This window comes from Amblyomma mixtum, chromosome 3 (assembly GCF_055824585.1).
Source record: "Amblyomma mixtum isolate Tamu chromosome 3, ASM5582458v1, whole genome shotgun sequence".
Taxonomy (NCBI): Eukaryota; Metazoa; Arthropoda; class Arachnida; order Ixodida; family Ixodidae; genus Amblyomma; species Amblyomma mixtum.
Window position 1 is genome coordinate 116241080 of NC_143014.1, and position 20633 is coordinate 116261712.

The window sequence follows — 20633 nt, forward strand, 5'->3', positions numbered from 1 at the left end:
TTTAACTCGGATTAAGCGTCTCATCTCATCTGACGGTAGGAGGAGTCAACCAACCTTTCAGCCAGCCCCGTGGCGGCTTGCCGCTCTGCCACCGCCGGAGTGATACGTAGCGATCGGCGAAAGCAAAGAGTCTACGCGTATTTTTATTTCCGTGGGCCTCATTTGCGGCTGTGCAGTCTCTGACTTGATCCACTTATTCACGGAAACCTTAATAACAAAATAAAAGCGAAGCCGCCACGAGACTCCCTTAAAGGCACTCCACGCGTTAGTTGACTCCTCCTATCGTCAGCGGTGAGTTAAAGAAAAAAAAGGCTGCAGCCGGGACGTTTAATCCGATTTAAATTAGAGAAATCAGCCACACAGGACAATAATTCGAAGTTTTTAAGTATGCTCGGAATGTGTTGATCGAGTTCCCGTGGTAAAAAGACGAGTTCAAATTCCTCTTTAGTGCACCATTAAAAGCGCGCGGATCTGCGGCTCTCGAAGCGCCAGCTGTGGGCGCTTAGCGCAGCAGGCGCACTGCCACATTATCTAGACCCTGTCACACTGCATGGTGATATTGCGTGTACGAGGCACCCACAGCTGGCGCTGTGAGAGCCGCAAATAAAGTATTCCCGCTACGTGTGGTTCACCTTATAATACAGCACGCAGATATTTCTTCGTCGTTAAAACGATTTGTTCACTCAAAGGTTTCCGATGTCCCGGGATGGTCTAATTCCTTCGCACGTTCTAGTAGGTATACCACAGCCCACAAAAAATGCTTGCAAAAACAGAAAAAAGCACATGATTCATAGCAGGCCGTTAGGAATGTGCGCCACTTACCTTGCGTCGCAAATAAACCGGTCACTAAAACGAACAGAGCGCGCACGAACGCACGTTCTGGGCATGTGCACGCAGGACCGCACCGCAGTGTTAAGAACCGCAGAACAAATGCCGCGTGTTAATTCAGCCACTAGGATTACCCATAATAATTGTTTTACTTTTTAAATATACGAAAGGATTTATGTTAACTTTCGTGAGTTTTAATAACTGCACGACCTCTGCCGGTAAAGTCGAGGCGCGCGGCGTCTGTCGTCTCCAGACTGAAGCGAACGACGACGAAGATGTCGGACAGAGACGGCTTTGCGAGGTGGCCGCAGGACGCGGCGCAGAGATGGCCGCCATGGCCGGAAGGCCATGGGGCTGACAAAATCCAGCCAATGGCGCCTCCATGGCGACGAACTGATCGAACTGGTCGAGTGCACGGGACTAAATCCAAGCATCCTGCGGCGGTGGCACCGAGAGTTCCTCACGGACTTCCCTCGCGGGTTTTTCACGCGGGAAGAGATGAAGGTAGTATTCGGCTCCATGTTTCCCGACGGTCACCCGAACGCCTTCATGGACATCGTTTTTAACGCCATGGACAAGCGACGAATCGGGTGAGCCAGGTGATGTGTCCAAGCGCGCTGCATGGGGGCTCAGCCAAGAAGGCAGGAGAGAAATGGGACAGCTCGGCACGTGTCTCATCCATGGGCACCTGTGTTACAGCTTGATGTGACGCTCGTTTTGCGCCAACCGGATGACAAATTCGTGACAAAGAGTGCTTTCAAGAAGTGGCAAGTGTACTGAGGTGCTGTGAAAATGCATTTGTCAGCTGAACCATTAGCCTGTTGCACCTGTTGTTTGGAAGAACTTAACAAACTTGTTAATGAATGGGGGCCCTCTGTGCTGCATGAAGCTGTAATCCATGTAAAGCACAATATTGGCTCATGCAACAAAGTGTCGTTATATCCACTCGTTTAACGCTAAGCAGAGATATGGGAAAGTGAATATCCTTTCGGTATCAAAATATTTCTTAACCCAGACGGATGATGACCCTCCATCAGTCGACGAATTAGCCTCTGCCTAATTGTGATGCCTGTCCTGTAAATCATGGCCGACTGCTGGTATACTGCTGCCGTGATAATGGCTTGGAGCACTCGCCGACTAAAGCTTCATATCTGTCACAAACAGTGTCACTAATTCGTAAATAAACATTGACACGAGTATCATCTAGTCGACCTCATAACATGAGTAAAGTTTCAAACTTTAGGAAACGTGCATTAGGTGGCTAGAAATTGGTCGGCCAATATAAACATAAGTGTCGTTTTTTTTTTTTGTGGAAGGCAGCTTTATGAGTTATAACCCATTCCGTTCAATGCCTTAGGCGCTTATCTTGTCAGACGAATGACTGCGCGAAAAGAAAGGCTGATGAGTTCTGAACGAGTGTTCAATGCATTAGCACCAAGTTTTCAAACAGCAAGCTCGGGTAAGCACTAGTCTATGTATTTCATAATCAGTGCATACGTGGCTGCTAAGAAGCCGCTCTTTGCTGACAATCTGGCCGTCATTCAGGAAAGGGAGTGGTGACTAACGAAGGCAGTAAAACATCCGTGGCGTTTTTGGTTGTGTCAGAGGAGTCAGAACGCAATAGCATCCATGTTTTCTGATGGTAAGCGTATTCGGCATTTTTGATACACTCGCAATGAAAATTCAAAAGTACGTCGATGTTGTCGGAAACTACGTTAGAGGGACCTAAAATTCTGATCTAAACCACACGGTAATACAGAATATACAAACATATCAAAATGGATCCTCATACGTGTGTGCCCGAGCTTTCCTGTTAGCAGCGGCGCCCAAACACACGCATAGGCACGCACGCACGCATGCGCAATAATCGCTGTCTGCGAAGACACTAAACCTACGCAGAGCGCTGCCACGCCCTTTGCGCCTTTGCCAGCGAAGCGAGAAACAAAGCTCCGGGAAAGAGCGCTAACTTCGGTTTCTTTTGCTTTTTGTTGTTGCCGAAGGCTCTTAATTACCTCTTCCACAACCAGCACAAAACTCTAGATTCTCCGACGTGTGCACGGGTCACGGAGGTGGGACCAACTCCATTGAATACAAAAAAGAGCAATAAATTAAAAAGTGCACGAAGCCTCACTTCCGGTTTGTCGGGACAGCTGGTCATGATTCGAGTGCGTGCAAATGGGACGCTGTTTTGAACAAAAGTTTTACCTTCATTCGTTGAATTATACGCACCGAAGTGTGCAATTTTCGCTAGAGGCTGACAATGAAGGGGCATCGACGACAAATTTTATTTGAAACAAAAGTTGGATTGGGTTGCCCTCAGTGTCTCTTCAAACATTTTATTGCTCTTAAGGGAAATTTATGTTGCATAGTATTTGCTGTAACGTCTATGGCTGTCCTCGCAATCTACCGTTGTGATAGTGGCTCCGATAGTCACGACAGCGGCGTGGTCCTCCTTTCTTCGCTCTGCCGCAGATACGTAACATTTCGCGACTTCGTGAAGACGATCGCCATCACGGTGAGCGGGACGGCTGACGACAAGCTCAACTGGGCCTTCGACGTGTTCGACCAGAAGGGCGACGGCTTCGTGACGCTGGACGAGATGATCAACGTGGTAGAGGCCCTGTGGCAGCTGCACGGCGAGTCGCCAGAGATGGAGGATTACAAGATACAATTCATCCGGCGTCGCACGCGTAAGATATTCCAGCGGCTGGACGCCAAGAAAGACGGCCGCATCAGCAGAGACCAGTTCCGCGAGGTGCTCAAGCAGGACCCGTGGATCGTGAAGAATGTGCTCCACGTCTACTCCTCCGCCATGGGCGCCTTTTCCAGGGTGGTGCACACCAGCTGATGAGCCGTCTGTCCCCGTTATTTGTGCCGCGAGCGCCTTCCTGGACGGAAGCGGCGTGTGGACAGGGCCCCGAATTTGGCGGCTGTCCAGCGCAGCTTCCGACGTCGCCTCCGGTTCGGCGCACCGACGGGGGAAGCAAGCCAGTGAGCTTGCCAAGCCGTAAAGAAGTTCCGCCCCGCCTAAGCGCGCTGATATCGCCAACTGTTGTATTGGCTATAATTAGCATTAAGTAGTGCCGACGTTATACGGGTAAAGCCTATCGATGATTTCTATTGACGATTCGCCCGCCATCACACTCAGACACGGTTTCAATGGCGTGATCATTAGCAAGTTTAAACTACGAAATCGTTTTACACTCAGCTGCTTAGCGGAGAAGTAGATGACGTCGATCGTATAAAACCTCGGCCGCCGCGGTGGCTCAGTGGCTATGGTGCTCGGCTGCTGACCCAAAAGACGCGGGTTCGATCCCGGCCGCGGCGGCTGGAATTTCTTTGGAGGAGAAATTCTAGAGGCCCGTGTGCTGTGCGATGTCAGTGCACGTTAAAGAACCCCAGGTGGTCGAAATTTCCGGAGCCCTCCACTACGGCGTCTCTCATAGCCTTAGTTGCTTTGGGACGTTAAACCCAATAAACCAAACCAAACCATAAAACCTCGTTTCGCTCACTTCCGTTTCTGTAATAAGTCAGTGGACTTGCAGTATTACCTATTTTTATAGCAGCAGACATCGTATCCGCTTCAAAAACTTTTCCTTACAATAATTTCACGCCGACGGGCATAACCGTCTTGGTACATGCGTTATGAGAAGTTCAGCCTGCCTCGAGCGCTTGCCTGGATGAAAGCGGCGCCTAGAAAGGGCGTGGTCCCCGACTTTTGCGTCAGTCCAAGCGCAGCTTCGGCGTCTCTTTCGGTGTCGCTCACCGACGGAAGAAAGCAAGCAAGTTGGTGGATCCGTTTTGAGCCGTATCCCGGGCCTGGAGATGTGCCGTAGGCGACTGCGACCTCGTTAAATGCAATATTAGTGTAGCGCTCTCCTTTATTTATTTAAGATATATTACTGAGTTTTCGTCCAGCCAAATCACACTTGCAAAAACTTTTTGAAGTTTATCACAACGGTTAAGGGCAACGCGTGAGCCGGTTTTTTGCAGCCCAGAGTGGCGCCGTTGCCAAACTGACAAAGGTGCAGTGCTTTTAACCCGCCGTTATGTTATTGTGTTTCTCATTCCGCTGCATGACCACCCTCGACCGCAATGACTATGAAACTGTACAGCAAAGAGTGGGTCGATCAGTCACGATGTCTTCACCGTGAGCAGCGTCGGGCATGCCGGAGGTTTTTAGGCGAAAGCCTTTAATGCCTCATACTGTCGTGACCAAGAGGTGTTAGCAAATGTGTCCGCGTTTCGGATGCATGCCTTACATGGGCATATGCCAATCAATAGCCATTCGATACTTAATCGGGTGCAATCGAAATACATCGGAACATAATATAAAGGGATTTCATGATTATATCTTTGTACTTAATGACTAAAAGACTAATTGGTAATTAGTAGTAGTTAAGAAGTGGCATGTGGGACTGTGCACTGCGCCTGTACCTTAACTAACGCTAATTAATCAGTGTACTAAAGGTCACGTTAACTATCGATTAACTATCATAAACCATCATTAATAGTTAGACGTTTCTAGACATTTACTGCAGAGTGAATAGCGTCGAAAAAAATCATTGCAGCTCTCTGTGCATGCACAAGCGCACGCGCTGTGTCGAACATACTAGAGAGTTCCATCACTTGACAGGTGAGTGACAGGACATGATGGATGGCATTAGAACAATGCTAAAGACCAATCACCCTAATCAACCTTTCTAGTCATACCACATAAATAAATAAAACCGAGTAGGAAATTGGTCGAGTTGGGAAATCGAACCAGGGTCTCCGGAGTGCGAGACGAGCACGCTAACCACTCCGCCCTGCCAGCTCGATGGTTTGGTTTGGTTTATGGAGTTTAACGTCCCAAAGTGACTCAGTCTATGAGAGACGCCGTAGTGAAGGGCTCCGGAAATTTCGACCCCCTGGGGTTCTTTAACGTGCACTGACATCGCACAGTATACGCAGCTCTAGAATTTCGCGCGGGTCTAGCTAATACGGCGTATTCGTTCACTCCATCTTCCTGCCTTCCCTTACGGCGAGGTTCAGGTGTCCACCGAGGTATGCGAGACAGATACATTTCCTTTCCTCAAAAACCAATTTACCGTCGAGCAAGGAGTAGCGCCGAATGGGCACTGTCGTTCTGTGGACTCCCAGGCAGCGTTGGAATATGCTGCCTCGTTCCACTCTTAGAGGCGAAGCTTAACATCTTAACCACACATCAGTGACACAAGCAGCAATACTGCGCTTAAGGCTTTCGCCTCACCGCACTTTAGGACAACAAAGTGCCCCCTGAAATTTTAAGTGTGGCCCGCGAAGTGCTCGGCAGCATCTCAGCCGCCCGAGTTGCGTCTCCCCAAGAATTGGCAGCGAACGCCGGTAACAAGGGTGATTACGCGCTGTATGTATCCGCTGTCTGGTTCTTAGTGTGTTTTGGAAGAACGTGATAGGATGAGGAGCGTAGGCTGTGCCGCGTGAATGCTGCGGCAGACAAACCACAATAGAACTGTCGTCCACTACTGTCACTGTCAATGTGAATTTATTTTTGCGGAAACAATAAAGATTACATCTAACGAATGCAACAAGTGTTCCCCTTTTCTGCGCCAAACATAAGAGTAACAAGCCATGCCCTATAGTGCAATCCTACGTATGGTTATGGTTATGAGGTTTAACGTCTAAAAGCGACCCAGGCTATGAGGGATGCCGTAGTGGGGGGTGCTGGATAATTTCAGCCTCCTGGGGTTCTTTAACCTGCACTGACATCCCACAGTACACGGGCCTCTAGCGTTCCGCCTCCATCAAAATACGACAGCTGCGGCCGATATCAAACCAGCGTATTTCGAGCCAGCAGCCGAGCACCGTAACCACTGAGTCATCGCGGAGGCCGTGATCCAGTGTACGCCTGTAGCATAAAGATAGCTTCGGCACAAGGCCAAGCACAGCTTATGAACAGACAAGACTTTTGCTTTGAAAAAGGCGCATCCTAATAGGGACATTTTCTGCACGGAACAGCAAAGGAAATGCTTCAATAGCAAAAGAGGGCAAGACGACGAGCGAATTGAAGCAAACATTTGCCGATGAAATGTAACGAGGAGTGGCAGTGACATTGCATCTTCATTTTTCAGCAAGCGCACGCCCCGGTCTCTTACCTAAGGTCTTTTGCCATTTTTTCGCTCTTCAGTACACGTTCGAACGACCGTAGTAGTTTTTGACCCTCGAATAAAAACTGAGGGAATTGCCCGGTGAATAAAAGACAATAGGAGACAATAACGCCGAAAAAAACTTGAGGTAACGGAAAGCGACAGAAGAAAGGAATGGCAGGGCAGTCACTCAGGCGTAATGGCCCATGCTGGCTACTCTTTACCTGAAAAACTTGGAAAAACTTAATGCAGAAATGCACTGCCACGGAAGGCCTCCAGGCTAACTTAAGAAAGGTTCACATTTACACCTTATCATAAACCTTATTTAGAACACAGCCTGAAAACCGTCGTGAAAAAAGCCCTCAGAATATTACACCAGCTGGCTCCAGCCTGCATACTGCTGCTTTGGTCACAATTTATGCGGAGCGCTGTTCGTAAATTTTGCGCTTCTGTGAATTCGTTTGTTGAAGCGTGGCGTTCATGAGGCGAAAGTGTGCGGCGGAAGAAGCTGGCGCATTGGTTAGCGCGGAAACACAGGCGTAAGAACTAGCGGAAGCATATCATCATTAAAGGGCCACTCTTTGCGTCTTCATTCGTGATATGCGGAATTCTTGTTCATAAAACAGTTATCACTGGTACGGTCGTCATCTAGACCTGTGAACTCACCGCTTTTGAAGAGAGGTTGGAAGTAATTGAGCAGTGAGGAACAAACTTTCTACCCATGCCGAGGGTTTCTCTCTGCGAATGGTACAAAAGAACCACCGCACTCCTTTCTCAAGAAGAACCCGACTGCACATACCACCCGTGAAGAAATGGGAGAAATCCGGACGAGAGGTAAACAGCCTCCTCAGATATGCTTCCCTTGAAGCCGGGTCTGCTTTGATGGTAAGACATTTCGTGACCACAAGGGTTCTGCCTACGAATGAGCCGGCGGTAGATTTCAATGGACACGTGACTCCTGGCTTGCTCGCTTCTGCGCGTGGTGCGCTCTCACGTGACGTAGTCGCTTGTATATGGTCGTCTATCTTCGTTTTCATGACTAGGTCTTCGAATTCGATCGCAGTACAATCGAGCCTCCCGATAACGAAATAGTTTATAAAGAAATAATCGATATAACGAAGGAATAGTGATTCCCCTTGGAAGCTCCCATAAATGTCCACTTATTTGGTATCTCGTTTCCATAAAGTAAAAGTTTCCTACAGCGGGATATAAAGAACCTCCAATAAGCCCGAATTGTCTTTTCGTGCTGAGTATGTCAATTTCTAACGGTGTTCAAGACTTGCGTATCGATTCGATGTAGCAAATTACAGGATCCCCGTTCTCCTACATCGTCGTTGCACACAGCTCATTGTGAGCGCGCTCCGCTTCCCTGGTTCCGTGCGCATGCAGTTCAGTTTCCGTTTTCGCAGCATAGATGCATAGTTAAAACCGTTTGTCTGTGCTCCGCAAGGGGAGTGCACTTCGTGATAGTGTAGCTAAATGACAGGGTTATCACTTCAGGGTGTGGCAGGGTTATCACTTCCTGGAAACGGGGACTCTCCGGATAATCTGCGTGCTTATTGTGCGCAAGCTCAAGGCGGCGGTGCGATTTTTTTTTATTCGAAGCGTAAATGCGCCTCAACAGTCAAATGAGCCTTTCTGGAACCTTAACAGGTCCTGAAGCATTCTTCTGAGCCTTTTCTGCGTTTGTTTAATCATGACCTTCGCGCTTCTGCTGCATCGAAGTGGCGCTCGTTCTGTTGCGACAAATAAAATGGTACCATTTGCAGATTTTCCTGAACGATAAGAACCATGACATACGATTTTTCAAGAAAGAGGGGAGCGTTGCACGATCTTCAGAGGGCCCGGAACGTTTGGAATGCCAACAGGAGGCAAAATTTGGGTAAAAAGAAAGAGCAACATAGGCGAAAGATGTTTTGGAGCTCCTTTTGTATTGCCCTTTTCCTGTACGCTATGAAAAATGGACTGGAGAAGCGTACAGCGCAAGCCGAGCGATGTATTTTAAAGCCGTAGTCTAGTATACAATGTGTTTTTACAGTAACATACAGCGTCCTCTTCTTTCTACTGGTGTCCTGTGAGGATGCAGTAATACTCGCAGTAGTAGAAAACAATAACAGCAGGCATGAGGAATATGAACAGCACTAAAATGATTGCGTTGCCAGCGTTCGGGCATCGTTTGTGGATGACGTTGTCGTAGAGATAGAAGAGTGGTAGCTGCAAAAAAGAAACAAGCATAAGTTAGCGTGAATTAAAGCGCGTAATTGTCCATGCGACCATCCACACAAGAAGTGAGTAAGCAACTTCACTACTAGCCAGAACGAATTCTCTTTTTTTTTTTCATACCATATTTACATCATCTAGAAAGACGTAACTTCGCTAAGCTTAGCGTTGGTACCACGCCCGCATTCAAGACACTTATACTCAAGTTCAATTTCAGAAAGTTCCGTAACAGCGATCAACTTCATAAAGAAAAAAAAGACAGAACAGATCGGGAAATTGGGGGCCCCACGTCAGAAACAGTCCACTCGCCTTATAAAAATTTATTAAGTATTAAAGTTTGCTTCAGCAGAACTTACCTGCATAGCCATGCCGATGAATGCCCATCCGTAAACTACTTTGAGAGGCATGCTCATGAGGTACTGCAAGAAAAAGGGAAAAAGTTAGGATGCAGGTTTCACTGCTATCTGCGGAGCACAGTGCGCCGTGCGCTCTTGCCCATTTTTTATTTCACTAAATTTCAGCTACAACTGCAACAGCCGCCTCAATATTGAACTGATCCAGTCACTTTTGTATTGCCTCCACTGACTGCCAGGAGTCGTAGCATGCCACCAATGTTTCAGGCAGGCCACGAAATCTTTCTTTTTCCTCCCAGATTTATACAAACGTCTGCACGTTCCGAACAAATATGCGTTAATAGTTTATTAATTTCTTCGGCAGGTGCACCCTAAGTCTTCCGGTAACAGTGCCTAGCCAGCTCAACCTTCTGCACAAAACTGTTAGCGCTCTACCACTTGTTTTTATTGCGACTTAGATGTTTTGAATAAGGCCTCCAGAATCTCGTCAGATGTGTTGAGGATAAGCGTGAGAACGATCGCAGATGTTTCTTAAGTGAACAATTTCAAGAAATTTTCTATCAGAAACGAATGATTTGCGAACAAGGAAACTTTGGTAGCAACATAAAAATACCAACATAACAGCTCCTGGAGACCAAATACAAGCGAGGTTGATTAACACTTCTGAATAAGAGTCCTTGCGCTTTCGAAGTGAAATTGCCCTCTGAGCTTGTCCAGGATAAGAGCTTCTTATTTTGCTACTCGTGGCTCAGCTCTCTTAGTTACAGATAAAAATATTTCCATTCGCAACAGGCGGCCGACAGATGGTGCTGGTTGGTGATGTCCAATAGGGAGGCACCGTAATGTCGAATGAAGCTGGGATAGAAAGCAGGCTCTTTTTTCTTCACAAGTGCGGGGAGACGGCGTTCGTTCTGTTGGGCACTAGAAACTACAGGCGCAAATGGCTCGAACGGCTTACGAAGGGGACAGCTCTCGTATTTCTCTTGATTGTAAGGAACGCGCAGGTTCGAATATGGACGTTGTCTCACCTCGTGAAATAAGGCCGACACGGCGAATACTGCGAGTTGCGCCAAGAACTTCGGGAACCCAACGTCGACGAGCGGCGTGTATATGTGGCGCCAGCACCAGTTGTGCACCGGCAAATTCCATCTGTTCCAGAATGACTTCACGGAATCGGCGTTCCTGCACGCAGCGCATGCACTACTCAGTTGGGTCAAAGGATGCGCGCGAGAACTGATACGTCCCAGCCAGTCGCTATAAAAACAGGCCCGAAGGTATCTTTGAGTCGAGTTTTCTTAATTCTAGCGCGTTCGATATAGCTGTGCCTTTGCGAAGCACAAGCCGGCAGTCACGCGTTATTTTGACTTCGTGCATTTGCCATCTACTAAGAAAAATTTAAAACTAGACGAAGATACTGTGGAAATCACTGGGACCACTGGAAATGCCATCGAAACTTTTCCATTTATGTGTACGCCAAAAATGAATTGTGTAATAGATTCCTAACGCCAAGAAACTAAGTCGGATAAAAAAGTACCCTTACTCCTACCAAATGACTGAACAATACCTTGTTGATTTCGTCTATGCAGAATGAAACAATTTTTGCTAATGCTTTGGCTTGAATTTAATGGCGCATCCTGTAAGTTATAGGGTCTCTTATAGACATCCCTCGTTATTACAGTGAATACAGTTAACGAACCGCGTAGCACTGCACAGCTTCTAAAGGACAAAAATATGCTTTTCCCGCCATTAAATCTTTTCGGGTGCTAGAATTTCTGCTTCACGGACATGAATGGTATCCTGCGTTGATTAGTAGAATCTTCTGTTGTAGTGTTGCACTTCGGGACCTCTTGCAGCAATACTTTCTTTCTACTTTTCACATGTATACGGCATTTTTGCAAATAAAGGAAATTAAATATCTTTTGGGCAGAAGCTGCAGCGTGTGCTCTCCGCCCTCACTCGCATTCCCACTCAAGAGGGACGAACCATGGATGCATGGAGTCGATCGTAAAGCCCAATAAGGCCGTGCGCCACGTTTGCAGGCACATCAACATGAGACGCGAACGAAAAACTTGAAAGATGATCTGCAACAGCATGTTTACTCACGTATTTTCTGTTGTCTCGGTTTCATGACAAAATTCTGTTTCGCCGTATTCAGATACGCCTGTTAAGATGTGTTGGGGAAGTTTTTTTCAGCAATAAACATGGCGACTTACCACCAGTCCCTGTAAAAGTCCCTGTCGGCAAATCGCAGTAGCTCGCCCAGCCAGTTGAGGCACGTGTGGAAGAGCCAGAAGGACATGATAATCCAACAGACGGTGTTCCAAACCTGGCGCGCATGAATAATCGTACGAAATTGGCCACGCATTAAAAAAAATTGTCCAAAATTCAAAATGAAAAAAAAAAGCAGCGCGGCGCAGCTTTAGTGGTGTAACGGTGCACAGGTCGGTAGGAGAGCCAAGCTCCTAGACGTGCTCGGTGCAAGAAACATAAACTTCATAAATCAAGCAGGTTTGCTGTTCAAATAAACAGTTACCCCTTGTTCACCTGGTTAAGAGCAGGTAAACTAAGGCATACTCCTGTTTTACGGCGGAAGTTACATGTGCCCATAAACTGCAAGAGTGCGGGATGAATGAAGTTCACTGCTTTTGTACGATTTGCGCATGACCCGCCGAATGCTCGAGCAGATCATAATTCGTGTCACAGAGAGGACCGCAGTGACCGCCAGCATTCACAAAGTCATATAAACATTAGAAGGCGTCTTTCAGTGTCCTTGGATACGTCCAGTGTGCGGCCTGAGATTATACTTGCGATAATTCAGAACAAAGCTGCTTCCTGCGCTGACCGCTTTATAACAAAATTAGCTAAACTGTCATCATTGCGATTAAGTATACAGCATGGTTTTCTACACTTTGCTTTAATGGTCACATGATACCTCATTATGCGAACGCCTAAAAACTAGCCCTTCTGGAGGCGGGTATTTCTCAGCACACAGCAGTTATGGCGACTTCTACTGCTGGCAAGGCGCTAGGCGTAACGGCAACAGTAAAATTTCATAGGCACTTACCATCATGTCTATGTAGGCCTTACACAGCTCCCACATATCCATTTCCTGTCGGAGTGATAAAAAGGGTGTGTAAAGGGATTGGTATTAATCTCACGTTGTTTTGAAGGCATAGAGAGAAACTCAGGATGGGCATGGCATGGTGAACACAACATGCTTTAGTTTTTGCTTTTTTGTCAAGACTGCAAGACACGCTTCAAGTCATATTTCCATCCTACAATGCAGCTGTGTGGCGCGATGCTGTATCGAAACTTGATGTATCACCACTTATATTGCTTCCCGTAGCTTTATCGTGCTTTGCAGTGCTACTTCAGTCCTGAAAAATAGACGATCTTGTACACAAATGCTGTTATGCGACTCCAATAATCAAAACGAGAAGCGGGCTTCTTAGAAATACAGCAGTATATTGTGCATGTGAGAGTGTCATCTTATAACTCTGACGAAGATGAGCCTTTTCGGGAGTCTATGAGTGGGCATATTCGTTCTCCCCCGCAATGCTATGTCGAAACGCATCCTCTCTACCGCTGTTTTTTTTTTTGAGAAAAGTATTTACGCTTTTTTCTTTACATCCACCCCTTAAGAACACTGTGGACGGCTGTCGGTTACTTTCGGCAATGCTGAGATGTTTGTGGTGCATCGGAACTTCTTTCACGCTTGCAGTTTGTAGCGATGCCAACTTGCCTTGTAAGCTTTCACAACCATGGCCATAATGGGTCTTCCCCATTGGTTTATCATTATTCCAACCAGCAGTGGCAAAATAATCTGCAGTAGAAAGAAACCAGCATCAAAGTCATTCGCTTACCGGACAGACTTTAAAACTATTCAGTGTCCCGTTTTTTTTTTTATTATATAAGCCAGGTATTTACGAAGTTTAAGCAAATAAGTTAAGCGCGGGACTTACTAAGTAGCGTGGCTTATTTGTCATGTAGAAGAGCCATAACTTATAGTCTTACAGTACACGGTCATTTCTGGTAAGATCATGCAATAGGTTGCTTGTCAACAGCTTGTATGTACATAATATTTTAATATGTTATTACCTGATGACTGGAAAGAATGGATCTGCAATTATTTTTATTCAGAAAAAATTTTTGACTACTTAAAGATGGACTTCAACGCTTATGCACACCCTGCCGTTTTGAGAGGAACTTAAAATATATTATGAAGAAATGCCTCGAAATTTTTATAGAAAGTATATTACTGCCGTAGAGTTCCTCTAGTTATTTTGTCGATTTATATAATTTATTCGTTTATCTGAAATTTCTCAAACTTTGCGCACAAAAAGTATTTTTGTTAATTTTCGAAGTTTTTATCTAAAGGAAGAAACAAGTTGCAGCTACAAATATTTAACGCTGCATTCTACATAAATTTGTCTACTAAAATTTAAACATTCAACAATATATTCTTTACGGATAAGGAAAAGTTATTGTTCATACTTCAAAAAGCACCGAACCAAGAGGACATTGGAGAAAGATAAAAAAAAACACTTGATTTTTTAAAAAATTATTACCAAATAGTAGATTATATGAATATTCATGTATTATATGCATTATTATATGAAAATTCAATACATATAGTAGTCATACATGTTGTATAATGCTGCTGGCGTAGTAAATACTGTTGTTTCGAGTGAACGTCTCGGTAACACAAGCGAAAAAGCCGAGTTAAATTCATTCATGCACGCCGTTTTTATAGCGCTCGGGTTGATGTCAGAGGTGATACGCTGCCGGCTGCTGACTGATGACACGCTTGCACGTCACAGCAGATTAAGCCTTTTAAAGAGGCTCTTGAAAATTTTTAGAGGACATTTTTGATTACCGTAGAAAGCATCGAGATATTCTTATTTCTCAGTTTTATTCTTCTTGATAAAGTTTCACGAACATCGATCACAAAGTTTTTTTGCTAACTTTGGAGGTGTTTATCATAAAGAAGAAATAAACTGTAACCATAATTATATTTTCCACAGCGTTCTATGCGCTGTAGTAAATGGTAAAAATTCAGGAATATATCTTCTGCGGATAAGAAGATATTGCTTAAACTTCAAGAAAACACACAATAACAAATATTTTGGATGACGATTAAAAAAGCGTTTTAAGTAGTTTTATATTTTGTCCACGTATTCTGCAATATATAAATATGCATACGCATGAAAACATGTTGATTATCGTGGCTTTGATGCTTTGTCACTTATAGGAGAAGTGGGAGCTTCCCGTATAAGTGCGTGGCCATGCATTTTGACCGATACCACGAGCATCGCTACAAGGTGTGGGGCATGCAGTACACACATGGTGCGGTGGACCTTCTAGCTTGTCCTTTAACGTTCACTGTCCAGCGTTTCTAGCGGCAGAAATGTAAATTCTAGCATATCTATAACGCACACTGTTGACTCGGCTGTATGTCAGGGCGGTGCTTTAAATTGTTGCAATAGTTACGGGAGTTTCACACATGTTGTTTGTTGTTTAAATGTTATCTGCCCCTTTGAAAAATAAAATGCTGGCGTTTCATACACTTTTCAGAAAGCAGGTTTCTTTACTGCTACAACGTATGAAGAGCGTTGCAAAAGGGTCTCATTAGACGTCCTGTACAGGCCAGAAATATTGAGCCACATGATGCTTGTGTGAATATTCACAGAATTTTTAACACCTGGACAGAATATAAAAAAAATTAAAACGTTTTTGTTAACCATCAACCAAAACCTTTGTTGCTCTGTTCTTTCTTGAAATTTCAGCAAAAATATTATCGCGATATCGTTAAGGGTCGCGTGTTGCAAAAAGGCCGGCATCGTAGTCATCAGCGTCGTTGGCCGTCATCGAAAAATCCTGATGGAAGCAATGAATCCCTAAAGTCAGGAACAGGTCAAACAATGTTCGGATTGGCGCCAAATTTCTGAGGAGGGAGATTCCTGTACCCAAAGGGAAGTAATTGCGCTGAAAAGGAAATTGTGTTAATTTGGGTGGGAGTCGAGCCCTGAACCTTCGGACTGCGGGACGGGCGCATCTGAGCACTTCAGGCTGGTCTCTATTTAAATACACACACTGACACACAAAAAAAAACAAGTACCCTAAACGGGTGACCATGGCGCTTGTGACTTACCAGTTCTACGGTTCTTCGAAGCAGAAAAATTTTTCTTATCTTGGGTCTCTGAGGGAAGTTTAGCTCGTAGCACAGCGTGGGAGCAAACATGAAGTACCAAATGTCTGAGGAAAAAGAAAACACGAGTGCATATGTTGGGGTGCTTCCCGATGCACATCGTCGACTGCGGCAGTTTTGTTGCTCGCATGTCAGACCGTAACTTGAAGCGGTAACACGCTGGGAAACTCAAATTTATTAACTGGCATGAAGCCAGTTAATAAATTTGAAGCAAATTTATTAACTGGCAATAGCTCTTGTGTGTGTGTTTCGTCTCTCTTGTCCATGTCTTTGTTTGCGCTACAACATTTCTACTTCAAGATGAAGCAGTAACCACATGAAGCGATGTTTCTGGCGACGCGACGTACAATGGCGGCAGCCATCGCCTCAAAGTTTGGACTCAAAGTTTGGTGCAGTACCTATTGAAGGTTTACGGCAGACAAGCCAGTGCGAGACCCATGAGGTTCCTGGTTGCACCCTTTGTGCGCCTTGAGAGATATATGAAGATCTCCGAGCTTTAGTCGGATGCTCAGCAAGACGACCACTTTCAGCGAAAATTATGATGATCTGTTGCTTCTCACAACCAAAGTATGAAACTTAGGCGTTTCTGCTCATTTCCGCCTTTCTTCTTGATTTTAACTAACACTTTTCAGGGTACACTTTGAGTGGAACACCGTACGCATTCTTCACGTACAGGTTATCCGAAGTAGCATATGTCCGTGGCTAAACGAAAAAGTCTGGCACATAAGATGAAACCCGAGCATCATCGTCAGCAGTCGCGCAGCAGATTTATTTTATAACTGCTAATAAAGCGGTTAAGATTATCTTTTGATTTCGGTGCATAAAAAGCTCCCGTCGATGTTTTTATTTTTTTTACTCCACGCAAAAGCTAACTGTTTCGCACATGCTGTTTTTCAACACTTGGCTCGCATTACGTGGCAGAGTTTCGACATATTCGTCCATTCAGGGCACGCCACTTCTACTTCGTGCAGAAAAATATGGCAGAGTGTATTTGCATGACCGCAGAGTTCAGCAACCCGAGAACTACTCATCAGGTGTTAACCTTCACACAGCATGAACGCTGCGTTAATGCACCGATAAACATCCATCCCTGAACCCATAGGTGGCCTCCTTAGAGGGAACAAATTACGCGTCTCACCCGCAGCATTCAAGTTGTTCGGATAGACGACAGGTTTGGCGATGCCACCGTTGGGAGTTGCGCCATTGGTGTACTGGCATGTAGCACCTGTTGGTTAGGGCAAAACAAAAAAAAAACCTCTTTATTACTCTCATAATCGTTACCGCTATCACCATTGAGAAATAAAATAGCGTGAATGCGAAAGAAGAAAATTCGCATAAGTGTGTGTGCAATAGGACACGGACATCGTCTAGGATGGGCATGGTATGTGCGCCCGCTAGCGTGTATTAAATTCTTGACTGTGCGCGGTAGACGTATGCAAGCAGGTGTGTGGGTGGACGTGTGCATTAAGGACAGCGCTTGTCCTGTGTTTTCTTCTACTTTGTCTGCGTCGTTGCGCTGTTGGCCTTCATTCAAGAGTGTGCATGGTCCAGGCCACGCCATGCGTCCGGTTGTATTACGACATCATCACCTGCCTGCTAGCGGCTCTGCCATTGAAATGAAGCCCGGTAGTCGTAGAACAAGTATAGAGTGAAATAATAGGTGACCGGCGGTGCACAAGCTTGAACTGTAACAGTTCCATAAAGTCATAAGGCTTTGTTAAGTTCTTGTAAACTCTTGTAAGAATACAGTCAATAACAGCGGATAGATTGTATACCCTTACCTGGCACATTCTCATATCGGTATTCTCTCACGCCTCCTTAGGATGACTATTGTTGCTGGATAATCCCTTAGATCAGGGGTTATCAAACAAGTTCCGCGGAACCCCGTGGTTCCTTGGTGCGCTTTTTGGGGCTCTCTGAACACCTAAATCCATGCATGCCTCGACTCCGCAGTTTTTCCTCCATTAGTTTTCTCCGTGCTCTCTGCTACGGGTCTGTGTGCCTTAAGGAACATGCGACAACATCTTATGATGTATATTCAGTTAAATAAATGCACGATAGAATGCGTTTTTTAGGCAAAATGCCAAATAAACTCATGCATAAAGCACGAGAAACTTGGAAGTTGTGCGGCCTCGGAGAGCAGAAAAGTAATGTTTACGAACATTAACGAAATGCCCAACTTGGAAGGCTGCTCAGGTCAAGCGGGAGCTTGGTTGGTAACAACTTTATTCATAGCCCTGCAGAGCTTTCGCCGACGGGGCCTTAGGTCTCCCACGTGGGGACGTCGAGGCGTTGCCTCGCCGTCGCCTCGCGGGCCTGCTGGACGGCCCAGAGTTGGTCCCCGAGGCTGGGGCTGCGCAAGGCAGCGGCCAACCGCGGCGGGAGTGTTCCGGAATTAGCACCGTGCAGGTTTTTGTTACAGTCCCAGAGCATGTGAGTTAAAGTGGCTGTATTGGCGTGGCAGACCTTGCATATATTTGTCGGGTATGTACCAGGGTAGAGCCTGTGGTATAGTTCCGGGTTGGGGTACGTGAGCGTCTGCAGTTGTCTGAAGGCCACCGCGTGCGCCCTGTCCAGCTTGTCGCTGGGCGGAGGGAAGGTTCGGAGGGCCAGGCATAGGCCTTGGTAATTTCGTTGTAGCTGGTCAAGCAGTCTTTGGTGCTATTCCACGGACGACGGTCGCCGGCGCGGTTCGCGAGCTCGCGCGCCTTGGCGTGTGCCGTCTCGTTTCGGTTGCGATACGTCCTCGATACTTCTCCCATGTGCGCCGGGAACCATTGAATTCTGGTTTGGAATTCTACCTCCTGCTGGACTTGTCGGTTCCTCAGGACTCGGGCTGCTCTCTGTGAGATCCATCCTTTGGCGAAGTTTCTAACCGTCTGACGCGAGTCGCAGAGAACCACGGTGCACGTCGGATCCGTGAGGGCGGGTGCCACCGCCGCTTCCTCCGCCTCTTCTGCGCGTTCGCACGCTAGACTTGACGTTATGCGCGTTTTGCCACACGAATCGACGACCGCAACCGCGAATCGCGAGCGTTCTGCGTATTCCGCGGCGTCAACGAACCTCGTCCCCGTATCGTCTCCGTGGCTGTGCAGGAGAGCTCTGGCCCTGGCCACTCTTCTTCCCCGGTTGTGTTCCGGGTGGACGTTTCGTGGAATCGGGTCGACTCTTACCGTTTGTCTGATCGCGTTCGGAATGGCGACTTTCTGGCCTTGTTGTGCGTGGTAACGGATGCCGAGACTTTCCATTATCTGGCGGCCTGCTGTCGTTCCCGTTAATCTTTCCAGTTGTGAAGTGCGCTGCGCCTCGGCGATTTCGCTAAGCGTGTTGTGAAGTCCGAGCTGGAGCAAGCGATGCGTGCTGGTGGACTCGGGTAGACCCAGTGCTATCTTGTACACCCTGCGAATGAGCACATTGATCTTGGCTTCTTCTCCCTTGTACCAGCTGTGGAATGCCGCAACGTACGCAATATGGCTAATGACGAAAGAGTGTATGAGTCGTGTGAGACTCTCCTCCCTCATTCTGTTTCTTCTGCTAGTGACCCTCTTGAGGATTCGCATGGCGTTAGCTGTTTTGTGCTTTAATTTAGTGATCGTTGCGCCGTTGACGCCGTTGGCCTCGATTATCATGCCGAGGACCCTAATTGTGTGTACTATCGGGATGGTTGCTCCGTTTCTCGTACGTAGTCTGATCTCTTCGTACTCGCGCTTTGTCGTTGCCGCATTCCGACCACTCCCGGGTGGTCTGCCCCTCTGCGTGGGGCGGTAGAGTAGGAGTTCCGACTTTTTCGGCGAACATCGTAAACCCGTACCCTCTAGGTATTCCTCTATTGTCTCGATTGCTAGTTGCAGTGCCGTTTCGATGTGACCGTCGCTGCCTTTGTGCACCCAAAGGGTTATATCGTCGGCGTATATCGTGTGCCGGACGTCATTCAGTTCTTGTAGCTTTTCTGCTAGGCCGATCATGACCAGGTTGAAGAGCGTGGGCGAGATGACGGAGCCCTGCGGGGTGCCGGTGCTCCCCAGCGTTTGCTCTTCTAGCTGGAGGTCCCCTGCCACTAAAACAGCTCGCCTGTCTGTCAAGAAATCTTTAACGTAGTTGTACGTGCGTACACCTAGGTTATGCCGCGATATCTGGTTTAAGATCACCGAGTGCGCGATTCTATCGAACGCGCTTTCAAGGTTGAGGCCGAGAATTGCTTTGGTGCCTCTCGTCTTGCCATCAAGAACGTGGTGCTTCAGTTGTATCATTGCGTCCTGCGTGGACAATTGCGGGCGGAATCCTATTATGGATGGTGGGTATGCCCCTTTGTGCTCTCAGTGGGCTTGCCAGCGGTTAAGCAGTGCGTGCTCCATGGTCTTGCCGACGCAGGACGTCAGCGATATGGGGCGAAGGTTTTCGAGGCTCGGTGCTTTTCCGGGTTTCGGGATTAGTATCATTTTCGCAGTTTTCCATTGTTGCGGGAGGGTGCCGCGCTGCCAGCAGTCATTGATAAATGCCGTTAACTGTTCCACGGATTTGTCGTCAAGATTCTTCAGGGCGCGATTCGACACCCCGTCAGGGCCTGGCGCCGATGTGCTGTGTAGGTTGTGCAGCGCCGTCCTGATCTCTTCTGCACTAAAGTCCTTATCCAATTCTACATTCGGATCCCAATCATAGGGGCCGTGTTGTGCAGTCGACGTGTGCGGCAAGTACTTGGCTCGTAACTGGACGGTCACTGCATCTTCACCGTACTTCTCGAGCTCCCTGTGTAATAGACGTGCGAGGCAGTCACTCTGGTGGGACTTGGTCTTCGTTTCGTCCGACAGATACCTGAGCAGGTTCTACGATTTCCCGTTGTGCAGTTGTCCATCGACTGCATTGCATAACTCGTCCCATTGCTGGCGGTTGAGCGTTCGG

General features: G+C 46.9%; 2 protein-coding genes across 2 annotated transcripts in view; one reads left to right on the forward strand and one right to left on the reverse strand.

Annotated features, from left to right (window-relative positions):
- The first annotated feature begins 1176 nt into the window (after nt 1-1176).
- On the forward strand, nt 1177-3676 carry LOC149351504 (frequenin-2-like). Its single transcript, XM_089577038.1, has 2 exons — nt 1177-1418; nt 3301-3676. The coding sequence occupies exons 1-2, from the start codon at nt 1177-1179 to the stop codon at nt 3674-3676; spliced, it is 618 nt and encodes a 205-aa protein (XP_089433164.1).
- Nucleotides 3677-5360: 1684 nt separating this feature from the next.
- Nucleotides 5361-20633, reverse strand: part of LOC149351505 (diacylglycerol O-acyltransferase 1-like) — a 68363-nt gene continuing 53090 nt past the window's right edge. Inside the window, exons 7-14 of the mRNA XM_089580856.1 lie at nt 16873-16959; nt 15678-15781; nt 13269-13349; nt 12591-12635; nt 11740-11852; nt 10555-10708; nt 9530-9592; nt 5361-9167 (exon numbers count right to left, since the gene is read on the reverse strand). Of these exons, the coding sequence (XP_089436982.1) occupies nt 9015-9167; nt 9530-9592; nt 10555-10708; nt 11740-11852; nt 12591-12635; nt 13269-13349; nt 15678-15781; nt 16873-16959 (800 nt within the window). The 3' untranslated portion in view covers nt 5361-9014. The remainder of the gene's footprint in view (nt 9168-9529; nt 9593-10554; nt 10709-11739; nt 11853-12590; nt 12636-13268; nt 13350-15677; nt 15782-16872; nt 16960-20633) is intronic.

Coding starts and splice junctions, on each gene's coding strand:
- LOC149351504 (XM_089577038.1), top strand. CDS start 1,177: ATGGGGCTGACAAAATCCAGCCAATGGCGCCTCCATGGCGACGAACTG. Junction 1,419..3,300: donor ATGGACAAGCGACGAATCGG/GTGAGCCAGGTG, acceptor GCTCTGCCGCAG/ATACGTAACATTTCGCGACT.